Here is a 23,288-nt window from a genome sequence, read left to right on the forward strand (position 1 = left end):
GCGACTTAAAGCTTGTCGGCGCACCGAGGATTCAAGGTATGTGTTCTTATATCCCCTCTAATTAGGGCTTGACTCTTTTCTCTGAAGAAATCCTCTACTTTTTTGAAGCAAGATATAAGAAGAAAATCGTAAATTAAAATAAACAAAATAGGCAGGGGCAAATGGAAACAGATTTCAAGTGGCTCGGTGTCGGCCACCATCCGGTGAGGTTCAACCTGACTCGACCCGAGGAACTCTTTTCTTCCAACCCGAACCTGAACCGATCCGAGTCCAACCCGAGTTTTTAAGCTTACTAAAAGAAAAAATTGATATAAAATGTCGGTTTTTTCGGAGTCCATGTTAGAATAGAGAAAACCCTGCTTTCTCAAATACTTTCATTCTCTCGCGCGGCTGATTTCGACTCCAAGTGACGCCGCTGTCTCCCTTTCTCTCCGGAAAGCCGAACTCCTCATCTCTGTCGCCCTCTCTCCCACTGATTTAGCGACTTGGAGCTTGTCGGCGCACTGAGGATTCAAGGTATGTGTTCTTATATCCCCTCTTCTTAGGGCTTGACTCTTTTCTCTGAAGAAATCCTCTACTTTTTTGAAGTAAGATATAAGAAGAAAATCGTAAATTAAAATAAACAAAATAGGCAGGGCAAATGGAAACGGATTTCAAGTGGCTTGGTGTCGGCCACCATCCGGTGAGGTTCAACCTGCTCGACCCGAGGAAATCTTTTCTTCCAACCCGAACCTGAACCGATCCGAGTCCAACCCGAGTTTTTAAGCTTACTAAAAGAAAAAATTGATATAAAATGTCGGTTTTGTCGGAGTCCATGTTAGAATAGAGAAAACCCTGCTTTCTCAAATACTTTCATTCTCTCTCGCGCGCAAGGTTTTAAATCTTGGTTTCGGTCATTACCGAAACCGAAACGTTTCGGTTTCGGTACGAAATTTCAGACGAAATCTTGTACTGAAATTTCCGAAACGTTTCACCGAAATTTCCCCGAAACGAAACGTTTCTGCCGAAATTTCTGAAAGGTTTCGGCGAAATTTGGTACTTTTCCGACTCACTGTGAATTTCGTTTCGTTTTCCACCGAAACCGAAATATTTCGGCCGAAACGAAACGTTTCGGCCGAAATTTAAAACCATGCTCGGGCGCGGTTGATTTCGACTCCAAGTGACGCCGCTGTCTCCCTTTCTCTCCGGAAAGCTGAACTCCCCATCTCTGTCGCCCTCTCTCGCCCTGATTTAGCGACTTGGAGCTTGTCGGCGCATCGAGGATTCAAGGTATGTGTTCTTATATCCCCTCTTCGTAGGCCTTGACTCTTTTCTCTGAAGAAATCCTCTACTTTTTTGAAGCAAGATATAAGAAGAAAATCGTAAATTAAAATAAACAAAATAGGAATGGGCAAATGGAAACGGATTTCAAGTGGCTCGGTGTCAGCCACCATCCGGTGAGTTTCAACCTGACTCGACCCGAGGAAATCTTTTCATCCAACCCGAACCTGAACCGATCCGAGTCCAACCCGAGTTTTTAAGCTTACTAAAAGAAAAAATTGATATAAAATGTCGGTTTTGTCGAAGTCCATGTTAGAATAGAGAAAACCCTGCTTTCTCGAATACTTTCGTTCTCTCTCGCGCGCGGTTGATTTCGACTCCAAGTGACGCCGCTGTCTCCCTTCCTCTTCGGAAAGCCGAACTCCTCATTTCTGTCGCCCTCTCTCGCCCTGATTTAGCGACTTGGAGCCTGTCGGTGCAGCGAGGATTCAAGGTATGTGTTCTTATATCCCCTCTTCTTAGGGCTTGACTCTTTTCTCTGAAGAAATCCTCTACTTTTTTGAAGCAAGATATAAGAAGAAAATCGTAAATTAAAACAAACAAAATAGGCAGGGGCAAACGGAAACGGATTTCAAGTGGCTCGGTGTCAGCCATCATCCGGTGAGGTTCAACCTGACTCGACCCGAGGAAATCTTTTCTTCCAACCCGAACCTGAACCGATCCGAGTCCAACCCGAGTTTTTAAGCTTACTAAAAGAAAAAATTGATATAAAATGTCGGTTTTGTCGGAGTCCATGTTAGAATAGAGAAAACCCTGCTTTCTCAAATACTTTCGTTCTCTCTCGCGCGCGGTTGATTTGGACTCCAAGTGACGCCGCTGTCTCCCTTTCTCTCCGGAAATCCGAACTCCTCATCTCTGTCGCCCTCTCTCGCCCTGATTTACCTACTTGGAGCTTGTCGGCGCATCGAGGATTCAAGGTATGTGTTCTTATATCCCCTCTTCTTAGGGCTTGACTCTTTTCTCTGAAGAAATCCTCTACTTTTTTGAAGTAAAGATATAAGAAGAAAATCGTAAATTAAAATAAACAAAATAGGCAGGGGTAAATGGAAACGCATTTCAAGTGGCTCGGTGTCAGCCACCATCCGGTGAGTTTCAACCTGAGTCGACCCGAGGAAATCTTTTCTTCCAACCCGAACCTGAACCGATCCGAGTCCAACCCGAGTTTTTAAGCTTACTCAAAGAAAAAATTGATAAAATGTCAGTTTTGTCGGAGTCCATGTTAGAATAGAGAAAACCCTGCTTTCTCAAATTCTTTCGTTTTCTCTCGCGGTTTATTCCGACTCCAAGTGACGCCGCTGTCTCCCTTTCTCTCCGCAAAGCCGAACTCACCCTCTCTGTCGCCCTCTCTCGCCCTGATTTAGCGACTTGGAGCTTGTCGGAGCATCGAGGATTCAAGGCATGTGTTCTTATATGCCCTCTTCTTAGGGCTTGACTCTTTTTTCTGAAGAAATCCTCTACTTTTTTGAAGCAAGATATAAGAAGAAAATCGTAAATTAAAATAAACAAAATAGGCAGGGGCAAATGGAAACGGATTTCAAGTGGCTCGGTGTCAGTCACCATCCGGTGAGGTTCAACTTGAGTCGACCCGAGGAAATCTTTTCTTCCAACCCGAACCTGAACCGGTCCGAGTCCAACCCGAGTTTTTAAGCTTATTAAAAGAAAAAATTGATATAAAATGTCGGTTTTGTCGGAGTCCATGTTAGAATAGGGAAAACCCTGCTTTCTCAAATACTTTTGTTCTCTCTCGCGCGCGGTTGATTTCGACTCCAAGTGACGCCGCTGTCTCCCTTTCTCTCCGGAAAGCCGAACTCCCCATCTCTGTCGCCCTCTCTCGCCCTGATTTAGCGACTTGGAGCCTGTCAGCGCATCGAGGATTCAAGGTATGTGTTCTTATATCCCCTCTTCTTAGTGCTTAACTCTTTTCTCTGAAGAAATCCTTTACTTTTTTGAAGCAAGATATAAGAAGAAAATCGTAAATTAAAATAAACAAAATAGGCAGGGGCAAATGGAAACGGATTTCAAGTGGCTCGGTGTCAGCCACCATCCGGTGAGGTTCAACCTGACTCGACCCGAGGAAATCTTTTCTTCCAACCCGAACCTGAACCGATCCGAGTCCAACCCGAGTTTTTAAGCTTACTAAAAGAAAAAATTGATATAAAATGTCGGTTTTGTCGGAGTCCATGTTAGAATAGAGAAAACCCTGCTTTCTCAAATACTTTCGTTCTCTCTCGCGCGCGGTTGATTTCGACTCCAAGTGACGCCGCTGTCTCCCTTTCTCTCCGGAAAGCCGAACTCCCGATCTCTGTCGCCCTCTCTCGCTCTGATTTAGCGACTTGGAGCTTGTCGGCGCACCGAGGATTCAAGGTATGTGGGCTCTTCTTAGGGCTTGACTCTTTTCTCTGAAGAAATCCTCTACTTTTTTGAAGCAAGATATAAGAAGAAAATCGTAAATTAAAATAAACAAAATAGGCAGGGGCAAATGGAAACGGATTTCAAGTGGCTCGGTTTCAGCCACCATCCGGTGAGGTTCAACCTGACTCGACCCGAGGAAATCTTTTCTTCCAACTCGAACCTGAACCGATCCCAGACCAACCCGAGTTTTTAAGCTTCCTCAAATACTTTCGTTCTCTCTCGCGCGCGGTTGATTTCGACTCCAAGTGACGCCGCTGTCTCCCTTTCTCTCCGGAAAGCCGAACTCCCCATCTCTGTTGCCCTCTGTCGCCCTGATTTAGCCACTTGGAGCTTGTCGGCGCACCGAGGATTCAAGGTATGTGTTCTTATATCCCCTCTTCTTAGGGCTTGACTCTTTTCTCTTAAGAAATCCTCTACTTTTTTGAAGCAAGATATGAGAAGAAAATTGTAAATTAAAATAAACAAAATAGGCAGGGGCAAATGGAAATGGATTTCTTGTGGCTCGGCTTCAGCCCCCATCACTACAAACTGCGAAATACCCCTATTCAATGTCTTTGTTGCCGAAGTCAAACAAAAATTTGAAAACCCAGAAATAAAAAACCCATATATCAGACTAAAAACAAATAAATGGAGAGAATTTATACTTTTCAAATTTTACCTTCGTTACTTATTAGTGCCCCGTTTATGCTGTTTATAGTTGGCAGCTTGATGAATAAGGTCCAAAATGGTTATAGTAAGCTCTCATCACACACATGGCCATCTTTCATTCTGCTTCTAAGTAATTTTGGCACTTGTGGTTTTCATGTCAAAACAGTTTCTGGGTATCTACGTAATATGTAATCTGGTTATCTGCGCAATTTATAGTTTGCAGCTTGTTGAATAAGACCCAGAATGGTTATAGTAAGCTCATCATCAGTTACAAGGCTACCTTTCGTTCAGCTTCCTAGTAATTTCGGCATTTCTTGTGATTTTCGTGTCAAAATAGTTTCTGGGTATCTACATAATTTGAGTTTGTCTGTTCCTTGTTGGTGGTTTTTGCGAAATAGAACCTTGGATCTTCTTTGTGGGTGATGATGTGTTTCCAAAATTCCTATCGTGTATAGAGTTTGGGTTACTGCGAAAGGTTTGCAGTAGAGTTGCAACTCGTCAGTTTTATCAGAGCCCTACTCTATTCAAGAAACTATCTCGGGTTGGGTCGGGTTGGATTTTGTATGCGAAAACCCAAGATTTATAAACCTGATCCTACCCGAGATAGTATTGGGATCAGGGCAGGTCAGGTTGGTTTTTTTTGGTTTGCATTATCTCGAGAATGTGTGACATGAATGATGTGCCATTAAGCGATGGTGTGAGCGAGGATTCAACTAACACTTTTGGGTTTGGAAATATTTCTCCCATTAAGAGATCTTTGATGCACCCTGCACTTTTCACTTTAGGTTCTGTTTGGACTTTGGATATAGGTAGTCATCTTGTACATTAGTGGTATAAGTAGTTGACGAGAGGGCGGATAGTAGAAGCTTGGCTATCAAACCAGTGGAAGCTTAAATTTATGGGGTGGTCTTAAAGGGTGCTGAAAAAGGTCTTTGACTAGGTGAAAGAGAACCTAAAAGAACACGAAACTGATGAAAATCTTTCCTCGAAGGGTGAGTGGATGTGTAGAGAAGGAATCTTTCCTTCAATTTTAAGGTGAAAGTTTCTTGAAGAATTTCAAGAATTAGGAGTTAGAATATAGGTGGTTACTATGACCAAGGAAAAGAACAAGAGTCGGTTGAAAAGGTAATAGGGGATGTTAGATACGAAAGGTGAAATGGGGCTCTCAGTTAGGACTTGGGTTTTAATAGGTTGAAAGTAAAGGAGATTTGAGGACTGTTGGGAAGGTGTAACGATCAAGCCAGAGGTGGCTAAAGAGGGGCTGTTGGTTGTTTTTAGGAAGGGGCTTGGAATCGAAGGAAGGAAAATGACAAGCTTATGGTGATTGGGCAGTTTCATAAAATTGGCTTTTGAAAGGGAAGCCACAAACTCTCAAGTTGTACAGTTGTAGTTCGATTTAAGAAAAGAGAGAGTGCATAGGAAGGGTGTTGGGGCTGATGGAGGGAGGTGTTTGATGACATCAAATATGGGCTGCAATTTAAGGATTATAGGGACTGGTTCGAGTGAATCAAAGGTGGAAGATTGTGGTACTGTTGAAGCAGGTAGAGGGCCGCTTTGGGATGGAAATAAACTTGCAATTAACAAGTTGTAAACCTGCATCAAAACAGGATTAGATAATAAAGAAAAAAAATCAGAAGTTTTCATGAAGAAAATATCTCTGCCAGAGAGGGGCATATGTAGACACACCCATTTTGTTACGCCTTAACCGACAATATTCCACGAGTTATCCGTAAAAATTCACAAGTTTTACCTGAAAATTAACGAAAAACGACATTTGATGACTTAAGTGAACAAAATCATGTGAGAGGCCCTCGAACATGATTTCGAACACTTCGGGTCATCAAAACACTAATCCGACCGTACCAATGTTCAAAAGGTCGGCATTACCTAAGGTTGCTTTTTGGCCGAACAACCGATAACCTACCGAAGCCTAGTTTCGAAAGGTCCCTAAATCAAGGGCAAAAAAGGATTGGAGATTATTGTGGTTACCCCAGGTTGTTAGGACACCATCAAGGTTGTGTCCCGATTAGAGACTAGTGCAGTCGAGTTGGAAAAATCAAGTGATAAAATCCGCAGATCACTATTGGATCAATCTGAGCCGTCGGAATAAAAAAATGATGATTCGTGACGAGAAATAAGCGATTAACAGGTCAATGGTCCTTATCACAAGTTGGAAACATGTCAAGGTAGCGGGTTCGAACGAATATCGGCTTGTCAAATGAACGGCAGATTGGCACTAATAAGTGGGCCCAAAACAAGCGCCATTAATATTGCCTCTACAATTTTTTGATAATTGCACTAAATCGTCATGTCTTTTATTATTTAGAAAGCCACTTCGATACCCGAAAAGCTCTTAAAAGCCAATTGAAAAGAAAATACAAGTTGTAATTGTACAATTATTAAAACATTGAAGTAATAGTAGTAGCCTTGATATATTGACCCCTTCCTTATTCTCCTTGGGCCACCCTCTTTGTAGTGCAAATAGTAGTCATAAATACCTTAGAGGGGGTTGAGTTAGGGAAGACAAGGGGGCACAACCCATTTATGTTGTGACCCATCAATTGGACAGTTTGTATCATACCTTGGAGATAATTCGAGGAGCACAACCCAATTTATGCCGTGGCCCACCAATTGGACAGTTAGGATCATCCCATGGAGGTGATTTTGGTAGCACAACCCATTTACCCCAAGGCCCACCAATTGGACGGTTTGGATCTTCCAATGGAAATAAGTTGGATAGGCACAACCGATTTATGTTGCGGCCATAGTTATAAATTTCGTTTCGTTTCGTCCGAAATGGACGAAACGTTTCGGTTTCATCCGAAATGGACGAAACGTTTCGGTTTCGTTCCGAAAACGGAATGAAATCCAGAAAATTTCATTTTGGTAGAAATTTCGGACGAAATTGGACGAAATCCGGAATTTCGTCCGAAATGGACGAAATTCTAGACTTCGTCCGAAATCGTCAATAATGGCTAGTTTGACTTTCCTGCGCCCAGAATTTACGGAAATGCCCTGTAACGGCTATTTTTCATTTTTTACCATTTTAGCCCCAAAATGTGACCGTTTATAGCTGTTGAGAAGGGTATTTTAGTCATTTATACTTGCACAAGCCATAAAAAACTCTATAAATAGTCCTTTCCCCTCTAACTTCTTCTCCACCTTCACATAAGTGATTCATTCCTTCTCTTTTCTACTTTCACTTACACTATTCACATAATTCTTCCACACTCTTCTTCAACTTCTATAATCTTTAATCCAAGTTCATTTTGGAGCAAAGGGAAGGCCTACCATCAACTTACAACTACAAGAGTTATTTCCAAAGGCCTACAACTTACACTATAAATTTCTTCTCTTCAACTCAAGTTCAAACTCAAGGGCTTCGCTTCTCCTCTAAAGGCTTCAAGTTTTGGAAAGTTCAAGCTTTATTTCTTTCCATTTCCTTTCTTTCATTTCAATTTCATTTCTTACTTCATTTGTCCCCTTCTTCTACTACATTTTATTTGTTTCCATTTCCTTTCTTCTACTTCATTTGTCCCCTTCTTCTACTTCATTTCAAAATGAGTGGGTAGGGCTCGGGACCTTCTGTAGGAGTATCCTCTATTGGTTCAGCACCCGCTAGATCGGATGACCCGGCATGGGCTTACGGAACATTGGTTCCGGGTCAAAAAAACAAAGTAACTTGCATATTTTGTGGCAAAGTCATATCGGATGGAGGTATAACCCTTTTGAAAGAACATTTAGCTGCTGTTCCTGGTGAGGTAGCATCATGCAAAAAAGTGTCTGAAGATGTAAAATACCGAATGAAGCAACTCTTAGATTCAAAGAGAAAAGAAAGGGCTAGGATGAGCGTATCCAGAGCAGAGGTTGGAGGTTTTTATGGCACACCAGACAAAGAAGAGGGAGAAGAGCAGGATGATGGAGACATTGGCACTAGACCATTGCCTCGGCGAAAGGGTAAGGAAGTTCTTGAAGAACCGAGTGGTACAAAAAGGAAGAAGAAGGGAATCATAGGAGGGATCAGGAATTTCTTTGCACCACGAACAGTCCCGGGAGCCCAGCCAAGCATTAAAAGTGCTTTGGCTACCAAAGAAACAGTGGATAGGGCAGACATGGCGGTTGACATGCTTTTTTAAAGTTCTTCTATGTATCAGACTATCAGTTGGACTTGTGCAAGACCTTTCAATGTTTAAGTAATGAATATGCCTTTTGGTTTACATATTTTGGACTATTTATTAGTTTTTTATCCTTTTCTATCCATTTATAATTTTTTGGGATTTTCTCATATTTTTTTGGTGTGATCGAAAAGATTCGACCGAAATGCACCGAAATGACCGAAATCCCACATAAATTTCGTTTCGGTGGCCAAAACGAAATGGCCACCGAAACGGAATTTACAACTAAGGTTGTGGCCCATCAATTGGACGGTTTGGATCATCCTATGAAAATGATTTATGGGAGGCACAACCAATTTATGTTAAGGCCCATCAACTGGACAGTTTGGATCATCTTAGGGAAATGATTTGGGGGGCACTCCCAATTTACATTGTGGCCCATCAATTGGACGATTTGGATCATCCTATGGAAATGATTCAGGATCACAATCAATTTGCATTCTGGACCATCAATTGGACAGTTCGGGTCATTCTTGGGAAATATTTGCGGGGCACAATTTATTTGCGTTGTGGTCCATCAATTGGACGGTTTGGATCATCCTATGGAAATGGTTTGGCGGTCACGGTCAGTTTACGTGGTGGCTCAGCAATTGGACGATCTGGATCGTTCATGATACCCAACTCTCTCTCTCTCTCTTCCCCATGCTCAAACGAATCTCCTTTATCTCTCTGCAGCTGCCATATACTTTGTTCTCATCTCAACAACTCAATTCACCGAGCGTACTCTCTCTCTCTCTCTCCAAGTGGGTTGTTGAGATGAGATCAAATCATATCAACCTGATAAGCTAGTCTCATCTTATCAACAACAACCCATCCAATCTCCATCCTTCTCTCTTCTTGTCCTAAGTGGCATCTACTTTATAGAAGGGAGGGAAACCTTGAGAAGAGAAAGAGGAAAAGTAGCAACATTTGCTCTCCCATATTCCATGCCCACCATTGCAGCCACCATCTCTTCTACGCCCTCCGTTGCAGCCTTCATCTCCTCCACGCCCACCATTGCAGCCCTCATCTCTTCTCCACAGCCGCCCCCATCAACCTCTCTCTCTCTCAAGTTCAACCCTACACATCCTAGCTTCTTCTCCCTTTACATTCAATCATCTAGGAGGAGTGCGACTAAGTGTCATCATCAAATCATTCAGATCCCAGCGATAAGAAGTTAGCATTTTTTGGATTTTAATTTGATTGGGTTATTCTCTTAGAGCTTGCATAGATTTTTTTTTCCTGTGTTTCATGATGTCAGTAGCTTTGCTCTCCAAAAAATGATTCATTTTAAACTATTCTCATGATAACAGTAGTTTATCTCCCAAAGGAAATAATTCATAGCTTTGTTCTTAAAAGAAATAATTCATTTGAATCATTTTCTTGTTAACAGTAGTCATTCTAGTGGTAGCAAGAGCTTTGTTCTTCAAGAAACAAGTCATTTTGAATCAATCTAATGGTTCCAGTAGCCATGTTCTTCAAGTGATAATTCATTTTCATCATGGTATCAGTAGTTTCACTGTCCAAAAGAGTAATTTGTTTTGATCATTTTAATGGTAAGCGTAGTTTTGCTCCCCAAAAGAATAATTTGTTTTGATCATTTTAATGGTAGCAATAGTTTTGCCCTTCAAAGGAATGACTCATTTCGGTCAATTTAAGAATAATAGTAGTCTAGCGCTTCCAAAAATAAATAAAGTAAAATAAAAATAGAATAAGGGCCATCCTATTTAGAGTCCAATTCGGACCCACCTTCGACCCAAAATCCAACTCGAGTTGCGAATCATGCGAATCAAACTCCAACCCAAACCCGGGATACATTATCCCGGTTCTCGAACCCAAACCTAGGATAACTTATCCCAGAACCTTATCCTAGAACCCGAAACCTATGATACCTTATCCAAAAACCCAATAATTGTTAGAAAATCCTAATGGCCTTAGTTCTAAAACTCTTTAGTAACCCTTAGGAAATAGAGAACTCCGGACCATCGGTCGGGTTGGTCGAACCCAAAGTTCAACCGAACCCTAGATTATTAGATAGCCTTCTTTTCTCCTCTAGGACAAGCCTAGTCGAACTTAGTGATAGGACCCACTTGCATTAGTTTAGGGGCATTTCAGGTAGTTGCATCCTAGATGGAACCCTTAGCATCATTCAATCAGTTCAATCCTTGTCAATCATCTTCATAGTATCAAACCCCAGTTGTCCAGTTAGTCAATTGTCCAGTTGGTCAAGTCTAGTTAGTGGTCCTAGGCACATAGGCATGTAGCTTAGACTAGGAACACCGAACTACATTGATCTTGATCCCAAGTGGCTTGAGTACGTAGGCAGCTTGGACGGCCCCCCAAGTTCAGTTCCAAATCACACACACTATTAGGCTTTATTTTATCACACATTTCTTATAGATATTTCACATTTCTTAATTCAAATAATTCCTTAAAAATAAATCACTTAGGATTCATATCGAAACTAGAATTTTAGGTTGCATGTCACGTAGATCAATTCATCTAGAATCCAATAAGTTCAAACATTCAAATAAATCACATATGAGCCACATCAGAATTAGATCTTTAGGTTGCATGTCATGTAGATAGTGCTTGGTAGAGTTTAATAAGCATTTTTGGACAAAGTTTGGTGAGTTAATCTTGGAAATTGAAGACCGGTTTACCGGGCGAGAATGGTGTTCCATTATCGTAACCAGGTAACGGACCTACACATATGGGATCACAAACCAGTTCACTATTGTCACTTATGGGTCCTAGGTCCCTTACCTAGGTGGCGACTCTGGTCATTCCTTCTGTGTGGAATTCGGATTGCTTTGAGAATCCAAAGTTCACAGAAAAGGGAGTTCTTATCATAACCAACAAACCATTAAAAGAGCAACTCGAATTTACGTCAATCGCGTGGGTCGTGAAGGGACATCCTCTTGGATCTGGTTCCACAGGACGCGATATATCTTCCGATGAGAAGAGGTTCCGGTAAAATTCAACAATTTCGTTGGTTATTACTTCCTTATTATCTGATATCTCACCATTTACACACAAAGTTTCTATTTGGTTCCTTTGTCTCCTAGCGCTAGCTATTGCATTGAAATAGGCTGTGTTTTTATCACCTTCCTGCAGCCATCTAACTATAGATTTTTGTCGCCAAGATATCTCTTCTTGCAATAGAATTTTATTGTGCTCCTCTTTGAGTCGACCAACCTCCAATTCTATTGAGGAAGCCGAGCCACCTTCTATGGCTACTCTTTCTCAGCATTTCTGCCCCCTTTGGTTTGCCTTCTCTTGAAAATGACTTAATTTTCCAGAAACGACAACCAAAAGGAGGTGGAAAGACTGATCTTTTTAGGGAAAGACACATAATACATACAAGAGCAGGTGGAAGCTGGAAAAAAGGAGTGGAAGTATTGTTTTCCATACACACATTTTCACACAGAGACAAATACATTAGACATCCACCCACTATTTATATGTATGTTGGTTTTTATATGGTAGAAGGCTGTGTATGCAAGTGTAGCAAAAAAAAACTACAGTGTGCCCCACATTATTGGGTGATCTAAACCATTCATTTGTTGGCCCCAATGTAGTTATGCTGGGCCCCATAAATCGTCACATAGATGTATGAATGTAGATTTATATGTATCTCTCTATACATAGTGTTGGTAGGGAAACTATACGGAAAACCTACAATTCAAACTTGACATGTGGCTAGAGAAAACTGGGAAATGATCAAGTCGATTTCTCCCCTTTGATTGCCCATCTGTCTCTCATCCCTCTTCTGTTATATGTTGGCCATTAGTCCAAACTCCACTACTGTGCTGGTCCCCTCTGCTAGGCCAAGCACCTTAGAGGGAAGGAGGCTTTTTTGTAAGGTGACAACAAGGGTTTTTAAATTGGGTTCTCTGTCAAAAAGGTAGGAAATAAGGTTCCTACCCCATGATCGTGAGAGCTGGCAGCTCTTATTCATAAATACATACATTTGGAATTGGAAGTAGATGACAGTGACATTTTTTTCTAATATTTTAGTTGTTGGAATCAGATACCCTTTAAATAATGCGGGTATGGAAATCACAGTGATTCTTAAATCTCGTTTGGAATTCTCATGGCAGCTGTATGTGGAGCCTTTTCTGTAATATTTCTTTTCTAAAACCCACCATAATAGAATTCTAATGTGGGTATCCAAAATGCATTTGGTTTGAAAATTTAATTGGTGCATTGAGTTTTCTTCAATCCCATACATGCATAAGACCCTATTCCGATGCTTCAGTTATCAAATACTAAAAAACCAAGGATGCCAACAGTATTTGCTCCATTTTCCATTTACACTCTGAGTAAGGTGGAAGATATTTTGGGTCTTTTCTAAGTGTTTTTATAGTATCTTATTTTGCTCCTATGATTTGCTTTTGGATGCTATAACATTAAAAGTGTCTAGTGAAGTGTGATTATTTTCTGCATTTCCTATTTTGAAACAAGATGGGATATAATGCATCACGAATTCACCGAAAAGTGTTTACCAAGGTGTGATTACTTTCTGCATTTTTATTTTGAAACAAGATTGCATATAATGTATCACAGATTCACCAGAAACTGACACACTTGGATTTGTTATCACAAGTTTTTTTTTTAAATGATATTTCTGTTTTGCATATTCACAGTTGTCAACAAACTAGATGAAGCCATGAAAATGATCTTTTGGGTTCAATGAGAAGCTGTAGTTTTCCACTAGAATTTTTTATTTCAAACATTATGGGAGACTTTACAAGGTTAAATAAAAGCAATCATTACGAGTACATTATGGTAGGGTTACTGAAAACTGAGTGCTGTTTTGGGTGTGTCCCCATCCATTTACAGAAATTGCATATCGCTGCAACCTTTCCCTTTAATGGATATGACCATCGTTGGATCTAGGAGTAATGGTGGTGTAAAATCATTCAGCACTAAACTCTAGAAATCATTAAATATGGTGTAAAAGGTAAGGTATCATATATCTTTTATGCTTCACTGGGATAGCATTATGGACTTTATAACATTGTCGTCTCTCCCTGAATTCTTGCTTTGCATGCAACTCTTGCCAGGTGGTTGCAGTTAAGCATATTAATTAAAGGTTTGTAATTGTCACCATGGAGGTCATTCAAGTTGAAATGGAAGGGGGCTTCGGTGTTCTGTTGAAGCAAGGGGCAGAAGCTGTGAGTGGGGTTGAAATCTGTACTGTAATTTTCATTTTTTTTTCCACACGATGAGTATCAACTCTTACTGTTTTGACTATTTCAGAGGGTTTTTGAGTCGACTTTTCTGGGAAGGAGGTCGATTGTCAAAGAAAGATTCTCCAAAAAGTACAGGCATCCATCATTAGACTCGAAGTTGACCCTGAAACGCTTGAATGCGGTCAGTATATTTTTAGAGAAAATGCTCATATGGTCATTCGAAAAAAAAGAAAAGAAAATGCTCTTATGGGTACTTAGCTTATGCATATGTTGGTTCTGCTTAGCCATGGTAAATACCGAAATTTCGGATTTCGGTTGGGACCGGAAATCACATAAATCCGAAATTTTGGCCAATTTCGGGAAAATATATGTATTTTTTTAAATTTTTTCTGAAATTTACTTTTGTTTTTTCAAAATTTCGGTTGAAGTTACTGAAGTTTTGGCACAATAATGAAATTTGATTTTTTTTAACCGAAGTATGGGCGAAATTTCGGTTTCGGCTATGTCCGAAACTGAAACCGAAATTTTAAACCTTGTGCTTAGCTTTCATGACAGATTGTATGTATATGCTTGTGTGGATGCACATTTAGAACATCTTTATGTGTTATTTCTTTCATTCTTCAAGATGATTTTTTGATCATTTTTCAGGAAGCTCGGTGTATGACAAAAGCAAGAAAACTTGGTGTCTCCACTCCTGCTTTGTATGCCATGGACCCAGTGTTGCATACGCTAACACTTGAATATGTGGAGGGGCCAGCTGTGAAAGAAATACTTCTAGTCTTTGGTGAGCACGGGGTTATTGAGGAGCAGATGGATGATGTTGCAACACAAATAGGCAATGCAATCGGAAAACTACATGACGGGGGCCTGGTTCATGGTGATTTGACGACATCAAATATGTTACTCCAGAATGGAACTAATCAACTGGTGAGAATCTAGGGCCTTGCTTATTCTCACACTAATTTCTGAATTTCTTGCTTTTTGAATTCACAGAAATGCATATATTATTTTGGTGAAAATTTCTCATAGGGAATGTGAAATTATACGGGGGATTAATGACTGGACATACTATGGGACAAGTCATACATGGACATAACTGTTAATAAAGAGAACTGACCACAAGTCAGAAGCTTTGACAAAAAACGGAGAGAAAATAAGAGGATTAATGTTCGATTAAATATCTTCCGTTTCTCAATTTTCTCTACTATTTTGGAAATATTGGAGGACTGGAGGTCCATATATGAGAGGATTGTGGTGCAATGAGATGTCCTACAGGTGTATTAGCTAAAACTTCACTTTTCGGGCAACTTAAAAGATAAACCCAGAAAACTTGTGAGGACTCTTATGACACCACAAGACTTCCATCTTTCAGGGATGTTTCATTTTCTTTTAATATTCTTGCAAGAAAGACGGGATTCCGTTTCCAATGTATTATGGAGATTCCTAGCTATTTAGCATGTTTAATGCCTTCTAAACTACTGATAGTTCCACAAACTACACCTGTTTCAAAGAGCTTTGGAAAGACCATAACTGCTACAACATCAATATTCTGGATTGTTTTGGAGTTTGTACATGGATATAAAAGCTACACCAGCACCATTCTGCGTTACTCCACTTGTTCAAGTTGTGAGTTCACAGAAGACACTTTAATGAATACTCAACTCAACTCGACTAAGCCTTTGTCCCAAACTAGTTGGGGTCGGCTAATGAATCCTTTAGAAAATTTTAAGACACTTTAATGAATAATTATGAAAATTGATGGAATAGCTTCTAGGGAATGCAGGGGGGAGAATGGAAAGAAGATGCAGGTCCTGTGGGCGGTCTTTTGATCGATTAGCTGTGTTATCTCGCAGGTCCCATGGTCGGTCTGGAATAGAAATCAGCAATGGAGGTAGAAGCACTGGAAGAGACCTGTTTGGGGTGAGGGCTTCCCCTCGCTCTTGGCTTTTTTCTTGTTTCATGGTTCAAAGTGATGAAGCTTGTGATTCTGGTAGTGGAGCAGGTGATCCATTCAATGATGCTTGGTTGGTCACCTGTGCAAGGAAAAGAACACTATTCGAGAAAGTGATGGAAGAAAGCCAGAGAAGATTTTTGGGGTGATAGGTGCTGGATAAATGTTTGCTCGCGAATTTCAAGCGCATGGTTTCCTAGTGAAAGTGCGTTAAGATCTAGGCTAACTATGAGTCTATGATCGAGAATTTTATTGGCACTAGCAAGGTAGAAAGCCAAGCTACCCTAGTTAGTTATTCTAGGCCATTAAGAGCTGGTTCTGCTCCGTCCTCCAGCTCGGCTCAGTTGAAGCAGCCCTTGAGTTTACTAAGAACTTTTAGAGAGGTCTTCAACATGAGGGCAGATTCTAGAACCCCGTTGATGGCTCATGAAGTGGAGAATCACCAGTGGAGGTTTACGGCCTTCAGAGCGTTGGTTCGTTACTTCGTGCAACTGCAAACTGGTGGTCTCATGGGCCCTCTTCATGCCGTCGTGGTTGGCCTCTTCAAGGCTATCATTGCTTCATAAACCCCCCAACTTGACGTGATGGCTTTGACTTTGATTTGGAAGCCTCTTTGCCCGTTTTGTAGGTTGGTGAAATGGAACAAGGTTTTGGGGCTTCATGTCTGCACTTTTTGGTGGAAGGGTTGGCACACCTGGTCGGACGAAACTTTATTGGAATCCAGCAAGTCTGTTGGAGAGGTTTTGGCAATGGATTGGCTCATGCGAATGAGGTTTGAGAAGGGAAATTGCTTCGTTATATGTCTGGGTTAAGGTGTCCTGCTTGAGTGAGCATAAGGCTCATATCATCGTCGAGAGTCCGTGGATTGCAGTGTTGGAAGGGTAAGAGTCTGGTCGGGAGGCCTCTATAAGCAGTCAAGGTGATGGATCTTTTTACTTGGAGGATCGTTGTTTTGGAGGAGATTGGCCTGTTTGGTTTTTTTTTTTTCCGGTTCGGGTGTTCTCAGCCATAAATGAACATGAATTCATATGCGGCGGATTTGATTTTGGGGCTCGACGATGTTTGCGAAGCTGAAGATGCCAATGTGGCACACATAGGTGGGAAGGGTCTCTTTCAACCTTCCAAGGCCTCCTCGCCACATTGACCCTCCTGGCGGCAAAGTGGCAACCCCCTTTGCTGAGTTGACTACTCGAGCAGGAAATTTTATTGTCACATGCTCGACTGTTGGGTTGTAAGGCATTCTCATCGAACTATTTATGATTTAGTCGGCAGATGAGAGAGATGCCCCCTTTCGCTCGCCATCTGCCACTCCCCTCTCGCTCGCCTTCTTCCACTTTTGGCTCCAACAATGTCGGTTTTGGCACCAACCTTAATGTGGCTCTGAAGAACATGGCCTCTTTTTCTTTGGTTGACCAGTGGGAGGCAACACCCTTTGGAGTTGATCAGGGGTTAGATGCTGTTGCAAATGTAGTTTTCTGCGAACAAACGGTGGAGATCTTATCAGAGGCCTCGTCGTTGCCAATTACAGAACCTTCTTCCCTTTGTCCTTTTGGTAGTAGCATAGTTTCAATACACTCCAACATCATCATGGACTCTCCCGAGTCGACTCTTTTACTTTGGCCAAGTTCTTGTCCGTGTCTGCATTTGGCCTTACAAAATCAATCAAAACTCCTTTGACTTTCCCAAGTTATGACTGCATCAATTGAGTACTCTGCTACATTGTTCAGAGTACTCGACCACGTTGTGTCGAGTGATTAGGATTTGATTTGGACGCATTTTGACCCACATCCGTTTTTTGAAACATCGAGTATGTTTCCCATCTCTTTGCAGGGTGTTTGAGGTAGAACCATGGTGTTGGTAACTAGGACTGAACTGTGTTCTGAGGTGAGCCAGCTGGTTGGTGAAGGGCTCTATATAGTGAATCACTTTCTTAGTGTCATGTCAAGATATATATTGATACAGAAAGGCGAGATAGTAGTGCTGTAGAGTATTTTTGTTTCTAAGGTGACTCAGCTGGGCCGACTGGGTTGGAGCTTTCAGTGAAAGACAGAGAATCCTATTTAGCTGTCATTCTATATTCAGATGGTTAAAAGTATTGTGAAATGGGCAAATTTTGTTTTCCCGGTAGGTAAGCTGGCATCGAACCCCTGACCTCAATGTTGAAGGCCAAAGCCTTCACCGTTTGTTGGGGCACAATTGTTCGTCATAAAGGCATCTTTGGTTGGGGCACAATTGTTCGTCACCGAGGAATTTAGAGGGGGAGGGAAGGCCCATCTCACCTCGACCAGGTGTCTGAGCATTTCCACGACATTGAAAAGTTGGATTGATATTCTTGTCTGAGGCCAATGATAATTCTATTTCTTGTTTGCACAGTAATAGAGAGCACGAGAATTTTTCGGAGGATGGGCTTAACAATAGTTCTTGGGAAATCATATTTTGAAGGTCAATAGAGTAGCATGGTTATCTTTCATGGGTTAGGAAAGAGAAGCCACGGAGCTTGTCATGGCGACAAAAATGCAGGATAAAAGAGCGGCCACCTTGCCCAGGAACTCAATGCTCAATGGAAACAACAAATATTGGTGAGAGATGGTGTGTCTCCATGCTGATGTAAATTACGATGGGCCATCATCTAGCAATAGACCGTTTGGAGGAAGATTTGGAAGTTGTAGAGAAAATGGGGGTGGAGATCTACAATTAGTTATTATCCCAAGAAGCTCTTCAGCTGGAATATTAGGGGATTAGGCATCCCTGAAAAAAGTCTCATGCGAAACCACTCATTTCACAACACAAACCTTCCATTTTTGGTATTTAAAAGACAGATGATAGGTGAGTCTGAGTATTTTAAGAAATTTGGGTGCAGATAGAGTTTTAGATTGTCATCTTTGGATTTGATTGATGCCTCAAGTGGCATTTTAGTGGCTTGGCATGGTGCATTTTTTAGCTTTAGAGGAGGTTATTGGGGCTTATGCTGTTTCCATTCACATGAGATGGTTTGTGGGTAATTCATGTTGGGCCTTTTTTGTAATTTATGGTCCTATTGTTTCTTCTTATTGTAGTAGCATGTGGACCGAGTTAAATTATATCCGGTGCAAATGGCCGGTTCCTTGGCGTGTTGGGGGTTGATTTTAATGTTACTCAATTTTAATGATGAACATTTTTTTTTGGGGGGGGGGGGGGGGGTCCATATTTCTACTAGTGTGGTTTCCTTCTCCGTTTTTGTTTGAATGAACACTTTGATTGACTTGTCGCCTTCGGGAGCTCGTTTCACATGGGAAAGAGATTGTAAGAGTCTACTGGGTAGATTCTTGATCTGTCCTCTATGGAGTTTATTGTTTATGGGGATTACTTAGATTGCTCTTTTCATGCCTTTCTCTGAAATCGTCCAATCATTTTGAATCCTAATAAGCTTGGTTTCTGGGTTCTTCATTTTTTTGGTTTGAGGTGGCTTGGCTTGAGGAGTCGAAGATGAAGAAGAGGTTGGCTGATTGGCAGGTACAGGTTGAGGCATATGGGCCATCAGATATTATTTTGGTGAGAAAACTGGGATTTGTTAGAAACAAGTTGAGGTGGGCTAGAGATGATGTAATACCCGACCCCGCCAAGTGTCGGTAATGTAAATAAAGGATAAAATAAAAAGGAAAAAGTGGAATTTCGCCTCGAAATTCTTTTAAGGGGGTAGAATGTAATGCCCGACCCTACCAAAGGTCGGTGAAATTTGTAAAAAAATAATTTAATCTTGGCCGTAGAATCCTTGATCGAAGATCAACGGTTTAGATCTTCGATTTGAGCGTTTCGATTCGTTGGATCCACAATTGGACCCCTAGGATTGTCGATCAAACTCGAGTAGATATCAGATCATGTCACCCGATGATCGATTTTCACAAGATCAGAAGAGTTAATAAATCTATGGACTATATCCAATTATCTAAAAGACCATCACTCAATTTAATCTTGAGATTTTCCATGGAAAATATCTTCCCAAATCCACATAGGTTGGTCAAATTTCCCATATGGAGAATGTGTGCCCAATCTTGAGATTTGCCTCAAATCTCCTATGGTTGACTTTCTTTCCCTTTTTTTGGTAATCATAGATGGCACATAAAACATTAGGAAAGATATTCAACTTTCAAAATCTAAATTAAAGGAGGGAGATTATTCTTTTTAATTTAGTTTCTTCATTTTTCCTGTAGCTTAAATTTGATACATTAAATCTTGTCCGTTTGACTTGATTTTGGTCTCATTAGATAAGATTTTCGATTACCTATCCAACGGGTCCAAGATCATGTGATTTGATGAAGTTATGGCCCATTTACCATTAAGGTATGGGTTAAATACGGGATTTGTTATTTAAAACACTTTTTAGACTTTCATTCCATCCCTTAAAATTTAAAAGTAATACATGTACCAAGAGATTTTCCATGAAACCATTTTTCCATGAAAAATATTCACTTTCCCCGTGGGAGGGTCAAATTTTCCCCATGTGAGAAAATTTGCCAACTCATGAGATTTGAATTAGATTTTGCAAATTTCATAGATTGGTTGACTTTTTCTTTGAGGAAAAATTAGCTTCCATATCTTTTAACTAGGCAAGAGATTTGGCTTTCAAAATTTGAATTAGAGGAGGAGAAAACCTCATGGAAAGTTTGGTTATTTAATTTTTGAACAACCAAATTCTTGGAGAGAAACCTAAAATGCAACCTTCCATAAAGTGTGTATTCCTTAGCCATTAAGATCCCTTAGTTAAAGAATGTAACGACCTGATTCCGTCGAGTCCCTACGAGCAAAAGAACAACACAAAAATCATGGATTTTTTTTAAAAAGAGGATAAGTAAGATGACCAACATCCACAACCAAAATTTTATTCCAAATTAAATAAGTCTACCATAACAAGAGGTCCCTACAATAATCACACACCAAATGAAAAGTAAAGTTTTAACAACTAATGTTCAAACTAAAGAAAGTCCCGAAAAAGAATAAGAACACAAAATGACGCAAGACGTTATAGCGCAATAATTCATGACACGAACTCGCCGATCACACTATCCCTTATCCCACGGTTTATTCGTTTGCAAACGCTCCGCCATCTAACGCCTCAACTCCTGTGGTGGAGAAAACAACGTTAGAGCAGGGTCTTCTAGAGACCGATCTGAGTAGGAGAGACAATATAAAAAGTGCATGCAATATAATCTAAATCCTTAGCAATATCTAGAAACAATATTAAAGACTGGAAAGGAATTACACTATCCCTGGCAATATAAAAAAAAATGAATGACAATGATGCAAGTTTATACTATGTATGCAACGAGTATGTAAAATGAGACCGCACATTCCCCAGGTATATCCGGCTTTTTCCCTATTTACTTTTCCGTCAATTCTTTTCTGACCTTTTCCTTTTTACTGGTGCCCTTGCCGCACGACTACCCACTACCCTTGTCCAAAGGTAATAACTTCTAGTATTATGAACAAAATAAAATAAAACTTGCATTTGGAAACAATTAAGATACTTATCATATTCCACTCGCTCTCATTGAAAAACAATAAGAGTTGACTCTAGCAATCACCTGCCTTAATCTTATGAATTGGGTAGAATGAACCGGCCTCTGTTAGACGGTGGAGTGTAATAGTCCTGACGCCAAGTAATAGTGACGCCAAGTAATAGAGCGTAACAATGTCAATTTATTTAGGTTTAAGTTCTTTAAACATTCATACTATCTTACAAAGAGCAATCCCATTTTGGGGGCATAAAATAACACCCACATAGACACTAGGTGTTGCCCTGTTTTGGGGCACCAAACACACACACACAAATACACTACTGCTGCCTTGTTGTGGGCCCATTCACAGAAAAGCCTACTGCCCTCCTCTTTGAGGGCATGAAACTCGCACACAGAAACACATTATTGCTGCCCTGTTTGAGGGCATAAAACACGCACACAAACATAGAACACTGCTGTCCCTTTTTGGGGACGCAATCACATACAAACATAGGACACTTCTGCCCCGTTTTTTAATATATAAAATACGCATATGAATGACGTAGAACCTGTCCAGTTTTAACCCACGAAAACATGCATATATCTGACTCTAAATCTTTCCAGTGTTGATAGATAGAAACACGCATATAACGGTCTTTAAATCTGTCTAGTTTTAATACATAAAAATATGCATATAGCTGACCTTAAATCTGTCTAGTTTTGATATGCAAAAACACGTACCAACTGTATACAAATCTGGTCAGTTTTGGGACCAAGAAAACACATATCAACAAGGTACGAATCTGGTCCGTTTTGGGACCTAGAAAGCATACATTAATAGGGTATAAATCTGGTCCATTTTGGGACCTATAAAACATACATTACTAGGGTGTAAATCTGGTCTATTTTTTAACCCTACAAAATATAGATTAACAGGGTATAATCTGGTCCGTTTTGGGACCTATAAAACATACATTACGAGGTTGTAAATCTAGTCCCTTTTTGCACCTATAAAACATACATTAACAATGCATAAATCTGGTCCGTTCAAGATCTAGAAAACACAACAAAACAGCGTGAAACCTGGTCCCGTTTTGGGACCGAGAACCACACACAAAAACAATTCTAAATTTTTTCCAATTTGGGACCAAGAACACACAAAAGCAGTGTTAAATCTGGTCCGTTTTGAGACCACAAAAACTACTCATATTACAACGTTAAATCTGGTCCGTTGTGGACTAAGAAAAACACATAAAAACAGTGCTAAATCTGGTCCGTTTTGGGACCAAGAAAACTACTCATTACAGCGTTAAATCTGGTCCATTTTGGGACCAAGAAATACACATAAAAACAGTGCTAAATCCATCCAGATTTAGCATTGTTTTTGTGTTTTTCTTGGCCCAAAACGGAGTAGATTTGGACCAAGAAAAACACATAAAACAGTGCTAAATCTGGTCCGTTTTGGGACCAAGAAAACATTTTAAGACAAGGTAATAAGGGTACGTACTTGTTTGATGATGATAAAAGTTAGAGAAAGTCAAGCCTCCCTTTTCTCTTCCCTCACTCAATCTCTCTCTCTCACACACGTTTTGCAATGAGGGAGAGGGAGACACTTTTCTCTTTCTTCTTCCCACTTTTTATTTGTGTGTGAATGATTTCCTAAAGGGAAAGGCCAAGCACATAGAATTCTCTTAGGGTTTTCATGTTTGACTTTCTTTAATTATGGGATCTTAGTGGCTAAGGAATACACACTTTATGGAGGGTGCACACTTTATTGAGGATTGCCTTTTAGGTTTCCCTCCAAGAATTGGTTGTTCAAAAATTAAATATTGTTTCTTATTTTAAAACTTGATTTATGTACTTGCTATTTACTAACCAAACTTTCCATGAGGTTTTTCCCTCATCTAATTCAAATTTTGGAAGTCAAATATCTTACCTAGTTAAAATATATGCAAGCTAATTTTTCCTTAAAGAAAAAGTCAACTAATCTAAGAAATTTACAAAATCTAATTCAAAATCTCATGAGTTGGCAAATTTTCCCACATTGAGAAAATTTGTCCCTCCCATGGGGAAAGTGAATATTTTTCATAGAAAAAGGGTTTCATGGAAAATCTCTTGGTACATGTATTAC

The 23,288-nt window shown here is 40.4% G+C and overlaps 1 protein-coding gene across 3 annotated transcripts in view; it reads left to right on the plus strand.

The window, feature by feature from the left end:
* The window catches only part of LOC143887663 (Protein kinase superfamily protein), a 59,392-nt gene that overhangs the window by 22,570 nt on the left and 13,534 nt on the right, over window positions 1–23,288 (plus strand). For 2 of the 3 annotated variants that reach the window (XM_077391779.1, XM_077391781.1), the window contains exons 2-4: window positions 13,604–13,714; window positions 13,800–13,913; window positions 14,381–14,659. In XM_077391779.1, the coding sequence (XP_077247894.1) occupies window positions 13,649–13,714; window positions 13,800–13,913; window positions 14,381–14,659 (459 nt within the window). In that variant the 5' untranslated portion in view covers window positions 13,604–13,648. Of the gene's footprint in view, window positions 1–13,379; window positions 13,501–13,603; window positions 13,715–13,799; window positions 13,914–14,380; window positions 14,660–23,288 lie in introns of all 3 variants that reach the window. The other variant, XM_077391780.1, reaches the window with a different exon arrangement.

The sequence above is a fragment of the Tasmannia lanceolata genome, unplaced genomic scaffold (genome assembly GCF_043159265.1).
Source record: "Tasmannia lanceolata isolate RefF3 unplaced genomic scaffold, GAP_Taslan_0.1 ptg000012l, whole genome shotgun sequence".
Lineage (NCBI taxonomy): Eukaryota > Viridiplantae > Streptophyta > Magnoliopsida > Canellales > Winteraceae > Tasmannia > Tasmannia lanceolata.